This window comes from Neophocaena asiaeorientalis, unplaced genomic scaffold (genome assembly GCF_003031525.2).
Source record: "Neophocaena asiaeorientalis asiaeorientalis breed wild unplaced genomic scaffold, Neophocaena_asiaeorientalis_V1.1 scaffold629, whole genome shotgun sequence".
NCBI lineage: Eukaryota > Metazoa > Chordata > Mammalia > Artiodactyla > Phocoenidae > Neophocaena > Neophocaena asiaeorientalis.
This window is the reverse complement of record NW_020175468.1, coordinates 2,439,540-2,457,216: the sequence shown is the minus strand read 5'-3', so window position 1 is coordinate 2,457,216 and position 17,677 is coordinate 2,439,540. Positions and strand designations below refer to the sequence as shown.

Genomic DNA, 17,677 nt, shown 5'->3' with positions numbered 1-17,677 from the left:
TCCACTTATTCTTTTCTTTTTTTCATTGAAGTATAGTTGATGTACAATATTATATAAGTTGCAGGTATACATATAGTGATTCACAATTTTAAAATAACTCTGCTTATTCTTTTTTTAAAATAATTAATTAATTTGGCTGCATTGGGTCTTCGTTGCAGCGCGCGGGCTTCTCATTGCGGCGGCCTCTCTTGTGCTTATTCGTAAAAAAAAAAAAAAAAATCCCATCTTGATTGAAAGTACTGCCTAAAGGTGTTCTGTAAGCCATTTGCTCATATGTGGATATCGAGCTTTAGGGCTGATAGGATAAAATGAGGACCCCACTGCTCTTCCTTCTAGATCTGGACTTTACCGGATGTTTCTCTAGTCCTCAACATGGTCCTGTAGCTGCACCCCTGTCCTGGACCCCAGAAATCAGGCCACACACCGAGTACCACCCTCACCTCCTCCCTCCTCTTCCTCTATAGCCCTGGGTCCCAGGCCCTGTCCTCCTGGCACCTGACTTTCTCTGTCTCATCCCCCTGTTTACTTCCACGCCTGCCTCTCCCACCTGGACCCTTGCCCCAGCCTCTCTTCCCTCCAGTCCATCCCCCACAGGGCCCGCAAGGGTGTTTCTACACCCAGAGCTGGCCTGTCTCTCCCTGCTTCTTGGGGCTCGCCAGCGCCCGTGGACAGAGTCTCAGCCCCTGCCCTTCTCTGCCAGGGCTGCCTCCCTGATTTCTTTCTCTTTTCTTCATTTACACTCTGGCTTGTCTGAGAGCCACTTGCAGTTCCTTCTTCACAAGGCCAGTGGCTTTGACCGTGATCCTTGGTATTTTGAATCTGCGTAATTATAAAATTGCAGTCAGAATTTTACCAGTATTGACGGATTTTTACCAAGGAACTATTTTCTAGTTACTTTAAACTGCCTTGATTGATTTTACATTGCAGGGCAGTGAAAGTACCTTCAATTATTTTCTTTTTCAGTTTCTGAAATTATTTCAACTTGATTAATTATTGTTTGGGTTAAGTTTTACAACAAATATTTGGTTCAACATTTGTGTTTTTGTCCTATCAAATTTTGCCAAAATCTAGGGTCTGTGTTTGCGAATTTTACTTTGTGGCTTTTATTTCTTGCATGTCTGGTTTTCCTGGGTCAAATTTCATAATTTTAAATTTCATCAGGAAGGCCTCAATGCTTTGTCAACTTTTTACTCCATAAAAATCTTGACTGTTTCTGCTTATTTCTTAGCTAATTTACAAAAAACTTAACTGTGAGGAATTACCCTCAAATATTTTCTGTTGCCCAGACTGGGCTATATAATGTTAGTTCATTTCTTCCATAATTTCTAGATTGTATTGTGTGGTGCCAGAGAGAGGGCAAAGGGCAAATCAAAATGTCCTTGGGAATAAATTGTGTTGTCTTTGGGTCTTGGCACATGCTGTTTCCCCTTCCTGAAACACTTTTCCCTCCTCTCCTTGGCCAAGCCAACTCTTACACTTCCTCTCAGCCTCAGCTTTGCTGTCTCTGCCTCTGGAGGTCTTCCTTTCTCCTACCCAAACTCTGGGTCTCTTGTGTTCCTCTAACATCCTGAGAGTCCCCCCAATAGTGCTTTGACCATGACTTTTGCTGTCTCTCTCCTCACACAAGATTATAAACTCCTCAAGCCACATCTATCTTGTCTCCCAGCAACTTAAAACATCTTTGAATATAGTCTATGCCCAAAGAAATGCAGAAGTGCATCCTTATTGAACAAGATTATATTCAAATGAAGAGCATAGAACAGAAACGGATTATCTTCCTCAGCCATTTCAAGCTTCCTCCTTTTCTCAGCAGTTACCTCCATCAACAGTTTGGTGCACATCCTGCCTGTTCTTTTTCTATGCATTTACCTACTTCTTTTATACACAGATGATACTATATTTTTTCATTCTTTTGCAACCTCTTCTTTTCCTCTGTAATATGTCCTGACATTCTTTCCATGTCAGTATTTGCAAATATTCCTTATTCTTTAAAAATGTTGCATCAGATTCCTGAAGAAGGGGTTTTAGTCTTTGCTGGCTAAAGCAGACAAGACAGACTTCTTCTTGCCAGATTTAATAAATGAATGAAATCCTTTCATGAGGCAGTGGGACAAAAATTCTGAACTTCAAGAGATAGAATTAGGCCCAAAATTTCTCTACAAAGCTTCTTTCATTTTCTACTTGAGATAACATGAAGTTTTAATCAGATATTAGCTGCTCTGGGTCCAGTACTCTGATGGTGAGTTGTTTTTTGTTTTTAAATAAAGTCCTACCTGTTAGGACACCACTGCTTTTGAACAGAGCAGACAAAGAACTTTGTGGTCACAACCTAGTGACTATTTACAGGGGATGAAGTGTCCTGACATCCCCTCTTATAATCTGGATGGTTGACAGCAATGACCCCCTACTCTTTTCTCAGTTGACACACTGAGAGGTATGCTTCCTCTATGCTGTGTTAAAAATGGCACAAAGTAATTCGACATGAATAATTTATTAAAACAGCAAGATAAGAAAGTTTTGTACAACACTGTGCTTCTGTTTATTCCTTGTATTTTGTATGAAGTATCTTCTGAGAGGAAAGGGCTAGGACCATGTGCTACCACCCTTTAGGAATACCAGTGATGTTTTAGACATTTTTGTCAAGCTCATCGTTTTTTAGGTGGAGGAAGAATTATTGGACAGGAAAAAAAAATTCCAAAAAATCTCATTTTACACAGGAGAAATTTCCTGTGTTCTCCAGAATTGAATGGATGAATCGTTTTATTTTGCCAATCCCTTCCGGATGGACATTTCAGTTGTTTCTAATTTTTTATTATTCCAAAGTAATAATACATCTGAGATGTACACTTTGTGGGTCAAAGGGTATGTGTATTCTTGATGTGGAAGGCTTTCCTTGTAAAATAGCTTCTTCCGGTTACACACCCACCATCTGGGTAAGACACTGCCCCCTTGAGGACATGCTTGATGATACCTGGTATTTTCAATCTTTAAAATTTTGTTGCTCTCAATTTTTAACCTTTACATGTTTTGACAATCTGATGGGAAAAATGACCTCTCCTTGTTTTGATTTATGCATCCCTGACTCCTAGTTGGATAAGTTGGGCATCTTTCATATCTAAATGGCACATGTACTCTGTCAACTGTCTTTTCATACCCTTCGCCCCAGTTTTTAATTTATTGTGTTCATCGATCTCTTGCATGTATATATTTTTTGGTAGGTGTTCTCCTTATACTCTGGATCCCAATCCTTGGTGGTTTTGTTCTAAGTATCTTCTTACAGTCTGCAGCTTATCTTTTCACTTTTGTATGTTCTTTAAACATTCTTTTATTCTTTAACTTTTCATTTCGAAAAACCCCTAGACATAAAAAAATTTTGCAAAAACAGTACAGAGAATTCCCATACACCATTCATCCAGATCCCCCAAATGTTAACATCTTATATTATCAGAACCAGGAAATTTTATTTAAATTTCATCAGTTGTCCACTGATGTTCTCTTTCTGGATCAGGAGCCAATCCAGGATTCCATGTTGCCTTTAGTTGTCATGTCTCCTTAATTGTCTCTAATCTGGGACAGTTTTTCAGTCCATCTTTGGCTTTTATGATCTTAGCACTTTTGAACAGTCCAGACCAGTTATTTTGTAGAATTTGCCTCTGTTTAAGTTTGTCTGGTATTCCCTCCTGATCAAATTTAGGCTATGTATTTTTGGCAGAAAATTTTGTCTTTCTCTGTCCATCATATTTATGTTATCTTTTAATACACATGAGTTTTATATTTTAAAGTAGTTAAATATTCAGTCTTTTCCTTTATTATGATTTTGTGCCTTGTATATAAGACTCTTTTTCTTATATAACATTTATGTCAAGCTTATGAAGAAAGTCTATATTTTCTTACTAAGATTTTGATGTTTTGCCTTTTACTCTAGGTTTTTAATCCCTTCAGAGTTAAAGTACATGATGCAAAATAGAGATATAATTTTTATTTTCCCCATAGGGATTGCTGATGTTATTCACCATTTGACTTTCCTCTGTGAATTGTGTGTTGTTATCCTTTATCCGATTTCCTGTTAGGTCGTTTGTCTTCTGCTTATTGGTTTGCTGGAACTCTCTATATTTTGCCTTGTATAGGTTGGACAAATATTCCTGCAGTTTTCACAACTTGTTTGTTACAGGGACCTCCCAGCTTTTTGCTAAGGCCGTTGTTCATGCAGCCATTATTTAATGGGTACCAGTGCCCTGCGTAGCCCAGCTTGGCACTGTCACGGGTGCCAAATTTTAAATCTGAGTAAACCCCGGGTGAATCGGGGTAGGGGGGTGGTCCCAGGTCTGGCCCTGGGGAGGCCACATCCTCACCTTCAGCCTGGTGTTGGGAAGACTCGGGGTTTTCCTTTACACCCAGTAACCCTTGAGTGACCCCTGCTGCGTCCGCCATACCCCAGGCTGACCGCAGGACTGTATGACCTGGGCCGTTCTGTCCTCTGCCTCGACTTCATGATCTTCACGCTGAGGCTGCTGCACATCTTCACAGTCAACAAACATCTGGGGCCCAAGATCGTCATCGTGAACAAGATGGTGAGGGGTGGGGTAGGACTGGTGTGGGCGGGGCCAGAGGAGGAAAGGGGCGGAGTCTGGAACGCAATGTCAGGGAAGGAAGCGGGGCTTTGGATGCAGGGGCGGGGCCAGAGTAGGGAAGGGCAGGGCCCAGATTGGTCTCATCTTCCTCTTCTGCAGATGAAGGACGTGTTCTTCTTCCTCTTCTTCCTTGGCGTGTGGCTGGTTGCCTACGGGGTGACCACGGAGGGGCTCCTTAGGCCCCAGGACCGTAACCTCTCGAGTATCCTGCACCGGGTCTTCTACCGGCCCTACCTGCAGATCTTTGGGCAGATCCCCCAGGAGGACATAGACGGTAAGGAGGGATGAGAGGGCCTGACACCCTCCCTCTGAGTCCCCTCTCTCTCTCCTCTATCTCTGGGTCTCTGATCCCTCTTCCTTCTCTTTGCGTCTCTGTTCTCCCCTCTTTCTGGGATTCTGTCTCTCTCTCGGCTCTCCCATGCCCGTCTGGATTTCTGTCTTCCTTAGGTCTCTGTCTCTCTGGCTCCATCTCTATCTCCCTTCACAGCGAGCCTCATGAAGCCTGACAACTGTTCATCGGAGAAGGGCTTATGGGCGCGCCCCTCAGGGGCCCAGGCAGGCTCCTGCGTCTCGATTTATGCCAACTGGCTGGTGGTGGTCCTCCTCATCATCTTCCTGCTCGTGGCCAACATCCTGCTGGTCAATTTGCTCATCGCGATGTTCAGGTGAGTCCCCACTGCTCTCTGATGATCTGACCTCATCTGGGTGACCTCACCCAGCATGACCCTTGACCCCAGCGTGATTCTTGATCCCAGCTTGACCCTTGACCCCAGTCTAAGCAATTCTAGTTTTAGTCTCTGAACTCTGATTTAAATCTAATACTGGCTTGTCCCCAAACCCAGTCAGAGTCTGCTCCTGACCTGGACTTTGGAATCTGATCTGCTCTCTGAGCCCAAGCTGAAGATTTAAAAAATTTTTTATTGTGGCAAAATATATATAACAAAATTTGCCATCGCGACCATTTTTTTTTTTCTGTACGCGGGCCTCTCACCGCTGTGGCCTCTCCCATTGCAGAGCACAGGCTCCGGACGCGCAGGCTCAGCGGCCATGGCTCACGGACCCAGCCGCTCCGCGGCATGTGGGATCTTCCCGGACCGGGGCACGAACCCGTGTCCCCTGCTTCGGCAGGTGGACTCTCAACCACTGCGCCACCAGGGAAGCCCCCATCGTCACCATTTTTAAGTGTACAATGCAGTGACATTAATTACATTTATAATGTTGTACAACCATCACCACTATCTATTTCCAAAACATTTTCATCACTCCAAACAGAAAGTGTGTACCCATTAAGCAAGGGTTAACTCCTCATTTTCCCCTCCCCTGCCCAGTTCCTGGTAACCTTTAATTTACTTTCTGTGTCTATGAATCTGCCTCTTGGAGGTGATTCATGTAAGTGACATCATACAATATTTGTCCTTTTGTGTCCGGCATAATGTTTTCATTGTGCAATCATGTTGTAGCACGTACCACCACTCCATCCCTTTTTATGGCTGAATAATACTGATGTATTGATATAAGACATTTTGTTGATCCATTCATCTGATGATGGAAACTTGGGTTGGTTCCATCTTTTGGCTATTGTGGATAATGCTGCAATGAACACTGCTGTTCACAATTGCTGTTTGAGTCTCCGTTTTTATTTCTTTTGGGTATATTTCTAGAATAGAATGCTGGGTCATATGGTAATTCTATGTTTAGCCTTTCCGCATCCTTACTAACAGTTGTTATTTTCCTTATTAAGAGGTTCTAGCCATCCTAGTGGGCATGAACTGGTTATTTAATTGTGGTTTTGATTTGTATTTTCCTAATGACTGGTGACATTGAGCATCTTTCCATGGGCTTATTGCCCATTTGCACATCTTTAAAGAAATGTCTGTTCAAATCCTTTGCCCATTTTAAAAAATAAATTTATTTATTTATTTATATTTTTGGCTGTGTTGGGTCTTCGTTGCTGCGTGGAGGCTTTCTCTAGTTGCAGTGAGCGGGGGCTACTCTTCGTTGCGGTGCGCGGGCTCCTCATTGCAGTGGCTTCTCGTTGCGGAGCACGGGCTCTAGGCGTGCGGGCTTCAGTAGTTGCAGCACACGGGCTCAGTAGTTGTGGCTCACGGACTCTAGAGCACAGGCTCAGTAGTTATGGCGCACAGGCTTAGTTGCTCCGCGGCATGTGGGATCTTCCTGGACCAGGGCTCGAACCCATGTCCCCTGCATTGGCAGGCGGATTCTTAACCACTGTGCCACCAGGGAAGCCTCCTTTGCCCGTTTTTTAAATTGAGTTGTTTGTATTTTAGTGATTGAGTTGTAGCAGTTCTTTATTCTGGATATTAAACTCCCATCACATATATAATTCGCAAATATTTTCTCCCATTGTGTTGGTTGTCTTTTCCTTTTCTTGATAATATCCTTTGATTCTTAAGTTTATTTATTTGTCTGTGCCACACAGCTTGCGGGATCTTAGCTCCCTGACCAGGGATCGAACTGTCATCCCCTGCATTGCAAGGTGGATTCTTAACCACTGGACCACCAGGGAAGTCCCTGGGATTTTCTATTTCTATATGTAGGCTATATCATCTGTCAATGGAGACAGTTTTACTTCTTCCTTTCCAATTTGGATGCCTTTTAGTTCTTTATCTTGCTTGCTGTGGCTAGACCTTCCAGTATAATGAATAGAAGTGGTCAAATTGGGCATTTAAAAAAAATATTTATTTTTTGGGCTGCGTTGGGTCTTAGTTGCGGTATGCGGGCTCTTTGTTGTGGCGCGCGGGTTTTTCTCTCTCTAGTTGTGGTGCGCAGGTTCCAGAGCATGTGGGCTCTGTAGTTTGCGGCACTAGGGATCTCTCGATGAGGTGCAGGAGCTCAGTAGTTGTGGTGTGTGGGCTTAGTTGCTCTGCGGCATGTGGGATCTTAGTTCCCCAACCAGGGATCAAACCCACGTCCCCTGCATTGGAAGGCAGATTCTTTACCACTGGGCAACCAGGGAAGTCCTGAAAGTGGGCATCCTTGTCTTGTTCTTGATCTTTGGGGAAAGTTTTCAGTCTTTTTTCATTGAGTATGATGTTAGCTGTGGATTTTTCATAAGTACCTTTTATCATGTTGAAGAAGTTTCCTTTTATTTCTACTTTTCTGAGTTTTTCTTTTGTTTTTTTGTTTGAACCATGAAAGGGTGTTGGATTTTGTCAAATGCCTTTTCTGTGTCTCCATGTCAATTGAGATGATCACGTGGTTTTTTTCCTTTGTTCTATTAAGGTGGTATATTACATTGATTGATTTTTGTATGTTGAACTACTCTTGCATTCCTTGCATATATCCCACTTATAATCTTTTCAATATGCTGTTGAATTAGGTTTCTAGTATTTTGTTGAGGATTTTTGCATGTATATTCATAAAGGATATTGGTCTGTAGTTTTCTTGTGATATCTTTATCTGACTTTGATATCATCATGGTAATGCTGGCCTCATAGAATGAATTGGGAAGTGTTCTCTCCTCTTCAATTTTTTGGAAGAATTTGAGAAGGACTGGTGATAAATCTTTTTTAAATGTTTGGTAGAATTCACCAGTCAAACCATCTGGTCCTGGGCTTTTTTGTTGGGACATTTTAAATTAGTGATTCAATCTCTTTACTTGTTATAGGTCTTTTGAGATTGTCCTGTTTCTTCTTGAATCAGTTTAGGTAATTTGTGTGTTTCTAGTAATTTGTCCATTTCATCTAGGTTATCTAATTTGTTGGTGTACAATTATTAATAGCATTCTCTTATAATCCTTTTTATTTCTATACAGTTGATAGTAATGTCCCCATTTTCATTTCCTATTTTATTATTTGTGTCCAGGCTGACTTTTTTTTTTTTTTTTGCGGTACGCGGGCCTCTCACTGTTGTGGCCTCTCCTGTTGCGGACTCCGGACGTGCAGGCTCAGCGGCCATGGCTCATGGGCCTAGCCGCTCCATGGCATGTGGGATCTTCCCAGACCAGGGCACGAACCCGTGTCCCCTGCATCGGCAGGTGGATTCTCAACCACTGCGCCACCAGGGAAGCCCCAAGCTGACTTTTGAACCTGACTCCAGTCTCTACTTAATTCATGAAAGCTTTTCCAACTTGACCTATGACATCTGACCCTGGACACTCCTAACCCAGCTATTAATTGCGTCCTGTAATAACCTCCAACTTTATTGATCTTGACATCTGCCTGCTGCCTTGGGCTTCAAACAGATATTGCGTGACAGCTAATCTTCATCCTCTCTTCCTGAAGGGACGTTGACCTCCAGTGACCCTTGATCTCTTGTCCCCACAGCTATACCTTCGGCAAAGTACAGGCCAACAGCGACCTCTACTGGAAGGCGCAGCGCTACAGCCTCATCCGGGAATTTCACTCTCGGCCTGCATTGGCCCCGCCTCTCATCGTCATCTCGCACGTGTGCTTACTCATCCGTCGATTGCGCAGGCTCCGGGCCAGCTTGCCACCTTCCGCAGCCGTCGAGCATTTTCGTGAGACGCAGGCTTGGCCCAAAAGAGAGAAACCTAGGGGGCGGAACCTGGAGAGAAAGAAGAGCCTGTATAGGCTGGAGGAGGACGCCCAGGAGCACTAGTGGGCAGGGCTTAGTCTGTCAGGGAGCTGGGCGTGGGATATTAGTGGGAGGCCTAGAACGGCGAGGGGGCGTGGTCTGGGAGATCACCAAAGCTCACGGTTTTGGGTGGGGAAGCTGGGTCTAGGAGCAGGCGTGGCCGAGGATGGGCGAGCCCTTTGACTCTCTCCTGACCCCACTGTCCAGGGGTCCACCTCTCGAAGGAAGCGGAGCGGAAGCTGTTGACGTGGGAGTCAGTGCAAAAGGAGAGTTTCCTGCTGGAGCGAGCTCGGGACAAGCGGGAGAGCGACTCTGAAAGTCTGAAGCGCACGTCGCAGAAGTGAGGGCGGGGCCTGGCTCTGGGCAGGGCTTTTGGCTTCGGGAACAGATCCCGTGATTTAGGTCCTGCAAAGACCCAGGCTAGAGGTGGAGCCTGCAGGGAGAGGGTCCTGGAATGCTAGGGAGAAAAGCTGAACCACTGAGGGCGGGTCTTCGAAGGTGGGCGGGGCTGGTAGGCTGCTGGCACCGATCTGAAACCCTGGATCCCCAGGGTGGACACAGCATTGCAGCAGCTGAGACAGATCCGCGAGTACGAGCAGCGTCTGAAAGGACTGGAACAGGAGGTGAGAACCCCGGGCCAGGCTGGGAGAGTATGGCTGGGGTGAGGGGCAGTAGGTTTCCAGTCTGGTGCCCTGAGGTCCTCCCTGCTCCCCAGGTCAAGTACTGTAGCCGTGTCCTGGGCTGGGTAGCCGAGGCCCTGAGCCGCTCTGCATTACTTCCCCCAGGGGGGCCGCCGCCCCCAGCCTCACCTGGGCCTAAAGGTCAGTGTGTGTGGTGTACCTGTGTGTATCTCTGGCATCTGTCACTACCTACGTCTGTGTCCCTGCTTTCCGGGTCTCTCTTCCCCTATGTCGGAGTGTTTTTCTCTTTTACTGGCTTTCCTTAGTCCCTGGTTCACTCTCAGTCTCCTTTGGGCTTTTTGTACATCTTTCTTCTTGCCAGTCTCTTATTTTTTTGTGTCTTCGTCTCTATGCCCACCACCTCTTCTCTCTTCCCCCAGACTGAGCCCTGCTGGTGGACTTCAAAGAGTAGCTGCCATAGGGAGTTTTGCTCCCAGAGTAAGGCCTAGCAGGTCCTTGACCCCTGCACCTGGCGACCTTGTCCTTGAGGTGAACCTCATGCCCATGGACTACCACCTCAGCTGCTGTCACGATCACTGCAAGGAGTGTCATCCATGCAAACCACAGCAGGCTTGGATCCTCCCAGAACCAGCCCTACTCTGGGAGCATGAGCCGCTGGAGCCCAGGCATTCATTGCCTTTCAAGGCTGTACCACAGTCTGCTGGGCCGGAGAAGGCTGCAGGGTCATTGAGGCAAAGGACCAGAGCCCACTCACAGCTCCCCACACTGGGGAAATAAAGCCATTTGAGAGGAGTAGCATCCAGATGCTTGATTCTTGGAGAACTGGTGGGTGTATAGATCCTTTGGGGATGGGGGCTGAAGCTGGGGATGTGTTTGGGGTCCTTGGTTCGTTTGCTGCTTTATTTCAGGTATCCCCCAGCTGTTTCTTCCTCTCAGCCCCACTATTCCTGTGTGACTCAGGCCCAGCACCTCTTGTCTGCACTATTTTGATGACTCTCACTTCAGTGGGACAAGAACCCCAACCATCTGTACCCCCCCATTCCTGCCTACCAATGAAAGAAGAACTCAGAGATAAAAAGGAGAGTATTTCCTGGAGTGGGGGTGGGTGGGTGCTATGTACATCTGCTTTGGCAATAGGGGTACAGATGATGCAAATTTGAGTAGATAACTGCATATGTGTCTTTAAAAAGTCTAATTAGTGGAAAATTGCAGGCCATGCACGCACGGAATTGAGGCAAATATGCATCATTATACATGCCGTTTAACTAAACAACCCATAACAAACTAAACTGGTAATGACAAGGTTGAACTGACAGCAATTATTAGTAAAATAGCAAAAAAGCCACCAACAACCAACACATCCATAAATGCAAACCAAAACATCCTTTTTCCAAATTGGAGGAATTCCAACTGTCTGCCACTTTGGATGCAGAGTAGCTCTGAAATATTGCCAAGTGTTTTGTCGCAACCAGATTTCTCTGGAAGATGCTGAATCAATTCTCACTAACCCAAGTAGTAATAATAATAGTAATGACGACGGTGGCAACAACAACAGCTAACACGAGTGCTATGTGTCTGGCATTGTGTTTAAGTTCTTCACAGGTGCTAAATCAAGGAATTCTCATGACAACCATATATTAGGTAGGTACTAATGTCTCCATTTGCAGATAAGAAAACTGAGGCACAGATAAAAGTTAAGTGACTCACACAAGGTCTCACAGCTAGAAAGTGGCCGAGTTTGAATAGGAATCTGGGCCATCTGGATCCAGAGCCTTTGTAAAGCACTAATTTATATTTAGAAATGTTAAATGCTACGAAGCCCTAGGAATTCACTCAGTGGGCATGCTGCTTTATTAAGCTGTTGTCTCTCAGCTCCAAATCTGCCCTTCTGTATACTCAGCTCTGTGATGCTGGCGCTGGGACTCCGCAAGCCACATTTGTTTTGCCAGCTGGGTTCCTATTAGACTCTGCCTAGAGGGGGCGCTAGAGGGAGAACGGTGACTGGAGGAGGAAGAGGGGATTTGCTGCTTCCTGTTCCTGAGCGTAGCCCCCGTGCTTTCTCTGGTTGCAGCTTTCAGCTTCCCCCGCCCCAGCACTCCCACAAGTTCCGTTTCTGCCCTCAGTCACACCCGCTCCATCCAGGCAGCCCCCTTTTCTAGCCTGAGTTTCAGCTCCCAGGGGCACGTCTCCCAGAGTTTAGGTTCTGATAACTCTGTTCTCTTCCATTTTTCTCTCCAGTCCTGGGGGTGATATTTGCTTCGTGCAGTTTACTATTTCTGTGCTAACTCTGCTTTTTTATATTTCTTTCCCAGTTTTCTGAGACCCGTTTAATATATCTGAGACCCCTGTATTAATTTATTTCTGTTGGAGAGATACAACCTCCACTTCATTTCCACACATAAATCAGTTTGGAAACCAAAAGACCTGTAATTGAAGAGGAGGCTAGGCGCTCTTGAGGAATTACAAAATACTGCTAAAATTTATATTTAAATCTTTCTTACTTGTATATTTTCCTGCAGTGAACCTATTTCACTTCTCTGTTGCACAGCCCTAGTACAGTGGGAATCCTGGCCCCTTAAAATGACAATTGGTGACCACAAATGTCTCCACTTGTCTTGGTGCTGTGTTTTTGGAAGCCACACAGAGTTTAACTGGGCCATTACAAAGGTGGAAGATATTTCCTTTTAGGAGTGAGGAGGACCTCTTGCAGGTCACCAGCAAGGCCAGTAAGTGACTGGGTGTCCATTAACCAAGAGTGAGCAGCATAGCCATGCTCTGCTACTCTAGGGTCCTCCGGAGGGGTTGCTGAGGGCATGGAACAGCTGTGGCATTCACTAGCCTGTGATCCAAAAGAACCCGTAAGATATCTGCTCCAGTCTCAGATGTGGGAAGGGAGTGACTGTCAGTAGAATACGTAAGCCACTAAAATCTTAAATAGGTCATTTGAAAGAGAGGTGTATTTTATACAAAAATGAAAACTCCAGATAAGAGGCTGCAGGTCGTCAGAGAAAAGGAGGCAGCAGGGTGGAGTGAGGACTCAAGAATGCATGTGCTTTGTGAAGGCTGAGGACCTGCTACATTAAAGGGACAAGTGGGGTTAGAGAAGACAGCTGTAAAGGCTGCTCAAAGCTGCCGCCAAAAACTGGAATGGATTTGGTAGCTCCTGTGAAGCCTACTTAGACAAGCCAAGGGGCTGATACGCAAACCTAGATTGAATTAGAGAAAATTGGATATCGGATATGTTTTTGTTTCTCTTGGGTAAATACCTAAGATTGGGGTGTCTGGGTTGTATAATAAGCGGGATCTTAGTTCCCCAACCAGGGATTGAACCCGGGCCCCAACAGTGAAATTGCCAAGTCCTAACCACTGGACTACCAGGGAATTCCCCTGTATAACTTTATCTGAGGCTGCTTAACTCTTTTCCTAAGTGGTTGCACATTTTACATTTCCATCAGCAATGTTATGAGAGAATTTCAGTTGCTCTGCATCCTCACTAGCACTTGCTATTATCAGTATTTTTAATTAGCCATGCTAAGAGGTTTGTAGTGGTGTCTCACTGTGTTTTTTTTTAGTTTTTAAAAATCTTAAAAGATTTTATTTAGGGCTTCCCTGGTGGTGCAGTGGTTGAGAGTCCGCCTGCCGATGCAGGGGACACAGGTTCGTGCCCCAGTCTGGGAAGATGCCACATGCCGCGGAGCGGCTGTGCCCGTGAGCCATGGCCGCTGGGCCTGCGCGTCCGGAGCCTGTGCTCCACAACGGGAGAGGCCACAACAGTGAGAGGCCCGTGCACCGCAAAAAAAAAAAAAAAAAAAAAAAAAAAAAAAAAAAAAAAAAAAAAAGATAAGGAAAATCCAAAAATGCTATCAGCAGCTTTGACCTAAATGATATTTATAGAAACTCATAACTGCAGAATACATACACTTTACCAGTGCTAAGCCATAAAACAAGTATCAATAAATTTACAAGGATTGAAATCAGAGTATGTTCTCTGACTACAACGTTAGTAAATTTAAAATCAGTAACAACATATTTAAGGAAACTCCAAATACTTGGAAATTAAAGAATATATTACTAAACAATCCGTAGGTCAAAGAATAAAGAACTACCAAACACTTTAAACTGAAGGATAATAAAACTATAAAATATCAAAATTTGTGGAATGCAGCAAAAGTAATGCTTAGAGAGAATTTTATAGCTTTACATGCGAAATTAGAAAAGAGGTTTAAAATCAATGTCTTACAAGAAGGTTTCAAGAAAAGAAGTAAATCTAAAATGGAAAAAAAGTAAAATATAAAATCAAAAATCAATGAAATAGAAAACAGACACTAGATGAAAGTAAGAAATCCAAAACTGGTTGTTTGAAATGATCAACAATATAATAGGACAGAAAGAGATATGCGTGTCATCAATATCAGGAATGAAAGAGGATTATTACTACATATCCTATAGACATTAAAAGGATAATAAGAAAATATTATAAGAATTTTATGCCAACAGACTTAACAACTCAGATGAAATGGGGGAATTCCTTAAAAATACAACTTAACAAAATTGATATCAAATGACATGGGAAATCTGTATAGTCCTATGTCTGTTAAATACACTGAATTCCTTATCAAAACCCTTCCCACAAAGAAAATTCCACACCCAGATGGTTTCAAATAGTGAATTATATAGAATACTGAAAAAAAAAAAAAAACCACCAAGAACAAGTACTTTGAAAATAGAAAAGGAGGAAACACTTTCCAATCCATTTTAAAAGGCTACCATTACCCTAATGCCGAAACCTGATAAACATATTAGTAAAAGAGACCATTAAAACCAATATCTTCATGAACATAGATGAAGACAAAAATCCTCAACAAAAGTTACAAAGCAAACCCTGCAATATATGAGTAATAACTAATGATCACATGGAGTTTGTCCCAGAAATGCAAGGTCGATTTAACATATGAAAGTAGCAAGGTAGGAGACTTCCCTGGTGGTCCAGTGGTTAAGACTCTGTGCTCCCAGTGCAGGGGGGCACTGGTTCGATCCCTGGTTGGGGAACTAAGATCCCGCATGCTGCAACACGTGGCCAAAAGAAAAAAAAAAAAAGTAGCAGCAATGTAATTCAGAAATAAACAATATGGTCCTTTTTTTTTTTTTTTTTTGGACCATGATGCACAGTATATGGGATCTTACTTCCCTGACAAGGGGTGGAACCTGCACCCCCTGCATTGGAAGCACAGAGTCTTAACCACTGGACCACCAGGGAAGTCCCAGCATATGGTTTTTTGATTCTTGAAATAGAGTACAAAGACATCCAACTAGGAAAGAAAAGTCCTTTCTGGAATAACTGAATATCCATATGGGGAAAAAAATGAAACTCGAATCCCATTTCACACCATATACAAACATTAATTTGATATGAATCATTGATCTAAATGTAAAATCTAAAACTATAAAGCATTTAAAGGAAAACAAAAGAGAATACCTTTGTGACTTAGTGGTAGGCAAAAATTTCAAACATAGAACATAAAATGCAATCATCTTTAAAAATTGATCATTTAGATTTCACCAAATTAAAAACCTCTGCTCATCAAAAGACTTAAGAAAATCAATAGGCAAGTCAGAGACTAGGAGAAAATGATCCTGAGATACACAGCTGACAAAGACTTGTATTTAGGGAATATAAAGAACTCCTACAGCTTAATTAAAAGATATACAACAGGGGTATGGGAATAATAGGTACAAACTATTATGTATACAATAAAAAAGCTACAAGGACATACTGTACAACACATGGAATATAGCCAATATTCTATAATAACTATAAATGGAGTATAACCTTTAAAATTTGTGAATCACTATGTTGTATACCTGTAACTTATGTAATACATCAACTATATCTCAATTTTAAAAAGATATACAATTAAAAATGGGTAAAGTATTTAAAAAGACACTTCACAAAGACATACAAATGGCCAATATATTAATACATCTGATAAAAGGTCCTCAACATCATTAGTCATCAGAGAAATGCACATTAAAATCACAGTAATAGGGGCTTCCCTGGTGGCACAGTGGTTGAGAATCTGCCTGCTAATGCAGGGGACACGGGTTTGCGCCCTGGTCTGGGAGGATCCCACATGCCGCGGAGCAACTAAGCCAGTGAGCCACAACTACTGAGCCTGCGTGTCTGGAGCCTGTGCTCCGCAACTGCACGATAGTGAGAGGCCCGCGCACCGCGATGAAGGGTGGCCCCCGCTTGCCACAACTAGAGAAAGCCCTCGCACAGAAAAACGAAGACCCAACACAGCAAAAATAAATAAAAATTAATTAAAGCTCACACAATCTCATGATGTTAGTTAAAAAAAAAAAATCACAGTAATATACTATTAAACCCCCAAAATTAAGTATAATTGGTACAAGACTAATGGTGTCCCCCCAGATACTTTGCAGAAATAAACCGAAATCTTTCCTGCAGTAAGACACCTTAATCTTAAGGCCTTAAATTATTCCTACAAATAACTTGTCAAGAACAGGGAGAGGGCTTCCCTGGTGGCGCAGTGGTAAAACCCAAACAAACCAAAAAAAAAAAAAAAAAAAAAAAAAAAAAAAAGAACAGGGAGAATCATAGCACATAAGGGGAAAAGGGCACTAGTGAGAACTGACAGAAACAACAGATGGCAGAATAAAATGAGCAAAGACATCAAATAAAGGAATCATTAGACAAAGTCAATAAAATAACTGGTTTCTATTTTTTAAGAAATAAAGGAAAAGTTTGAAAATATCTGAAGGGAACAGGACTCTATGAAAAGTGATTTCACAGATTTAAAAAGAAATGAAGGACACAATAATTGAAATTAGAAGTTTACTGAATGAGTTTAACAGTGGATTCGATTCTGCTGAAGACAGTATTTGTGAACCGAAATACTTAGGTCAGAAAACCAACCAAGAACATAGCACAGAGAGATAACAACATGGAAAATACAAAAGGAGGTTAGTAAACACAGAAATCAAAGAAATTTTTGAAAGTCTGACAGATATTTAATTGTTCTTTTCAGAAGGTAAGAACAGAAAATGGTGCAGAAACAATGTCTGAAAAGATTAAGACAATTTTCCAGAACTGGTGAAATAACCAATCTCAGATTCAAAAAGCCCAACGAAGTCCACTGGAGACAAAAGGAACTCTGTACACAGACATTATTTTATATAAAACACTTCAAAATACTTATAAGAAGAATACAGACTATTGCAAAGGAGAGACATAAAGGTGACTTCTCAATATCAAAAATGGAAGCCACAAGACAATTGTAGGATATGATCAACATATTGAAAGAAAAAAAGCCTGCTCATCTAGTACCTTAAATCCTAATAAAATATTTTTAAATGAGGGTAAAATAAAAATAGTTTACAACAGACAAAAACATTTTGACAATCAGTCACCAACACATCTTCATTAATGGAAATTCTAAAACATCTTTCAAGCAGAAGGAAAGTAATCCCAGATGGGTGATTTGAGAACCAAGAGAAATAAAGGACAAACAATACATATGTAGTAAATATGCAAGAAAATCCGAATGAAAAAAATAACTATATGAAACAAAATAATAATGTCCTGGGAGGTTAAAAAGTAAAAATAAAAACCATCAAAATAATAAAATATAAGTTGAGAAGAAAGTGAATAGAATTCAAATATTTTAAGTTCTTTGTATCTTCTGGGAGAAGGGGAGACATACTGTAACTTCAGTAAATTAAGTGTGCATTTTTTAAGTTCTAAGGTGATCACTAAATAAATACAGAGTGTACAACTTTATAACTATAAGGAAGAGAACATTATAATGATTAAAAAAAATACTGGTC

The 17,677-nt window shown here is 42.5% G+C and overlaps 1 protein-coding gene across 3 annotated transcripts in view; it reads left to right on the top strand.

Moving 5' to 3' along the window:
- Nucleotides 1–10,627, top strand: part of TRPM4 (transient receptor potential cation channel subfamily M member 4) — a 24,143-nt gene extending 13,516 nt beyond the window's left edge. For 2 of the 3 annotated variants that reach the window (XM_024768186.1, XM_024768188.1), the window contains 8 exons: nt 4,439–4,571; nt 4,731–4,905; nt 5,119–5,296; nt 8,918–9,111; nt 9,396–9,528; nt 9,739–9,811; nt 9,904–10,009; nt 10,249–10,627. In XM_024768186.1, the coding sequence (XP_024623954.1) occupies nt 4,439–4,571; nt 4,731–4,905; nt 5,119–5,296; nt 8,918–9,111; nt 9,396–9,528; nt 9,739–9,811; nt 9,904–10,009; nt 10,249–10,253 (997 nt within the window). In that variant the 3' untranslated portion in view covers nt 10,254–10,627. Of the gene's footprint in view, nt 1–4,438; nt 4,572–4,730; nt 4,906–5,118; nt 5,297–8,917; nt 9,212–9,395; nt 9,530–9,738; nt 9,812–9,903; nt 10,010–10,248 lie in introns of those variants that run through there. The other variant, XM_024768187.1, reaches the window with a different exon arrangement.
- The last annotated feature ends 7,050 nt before the right edge of the window (nt 10,628–17,677 follow it).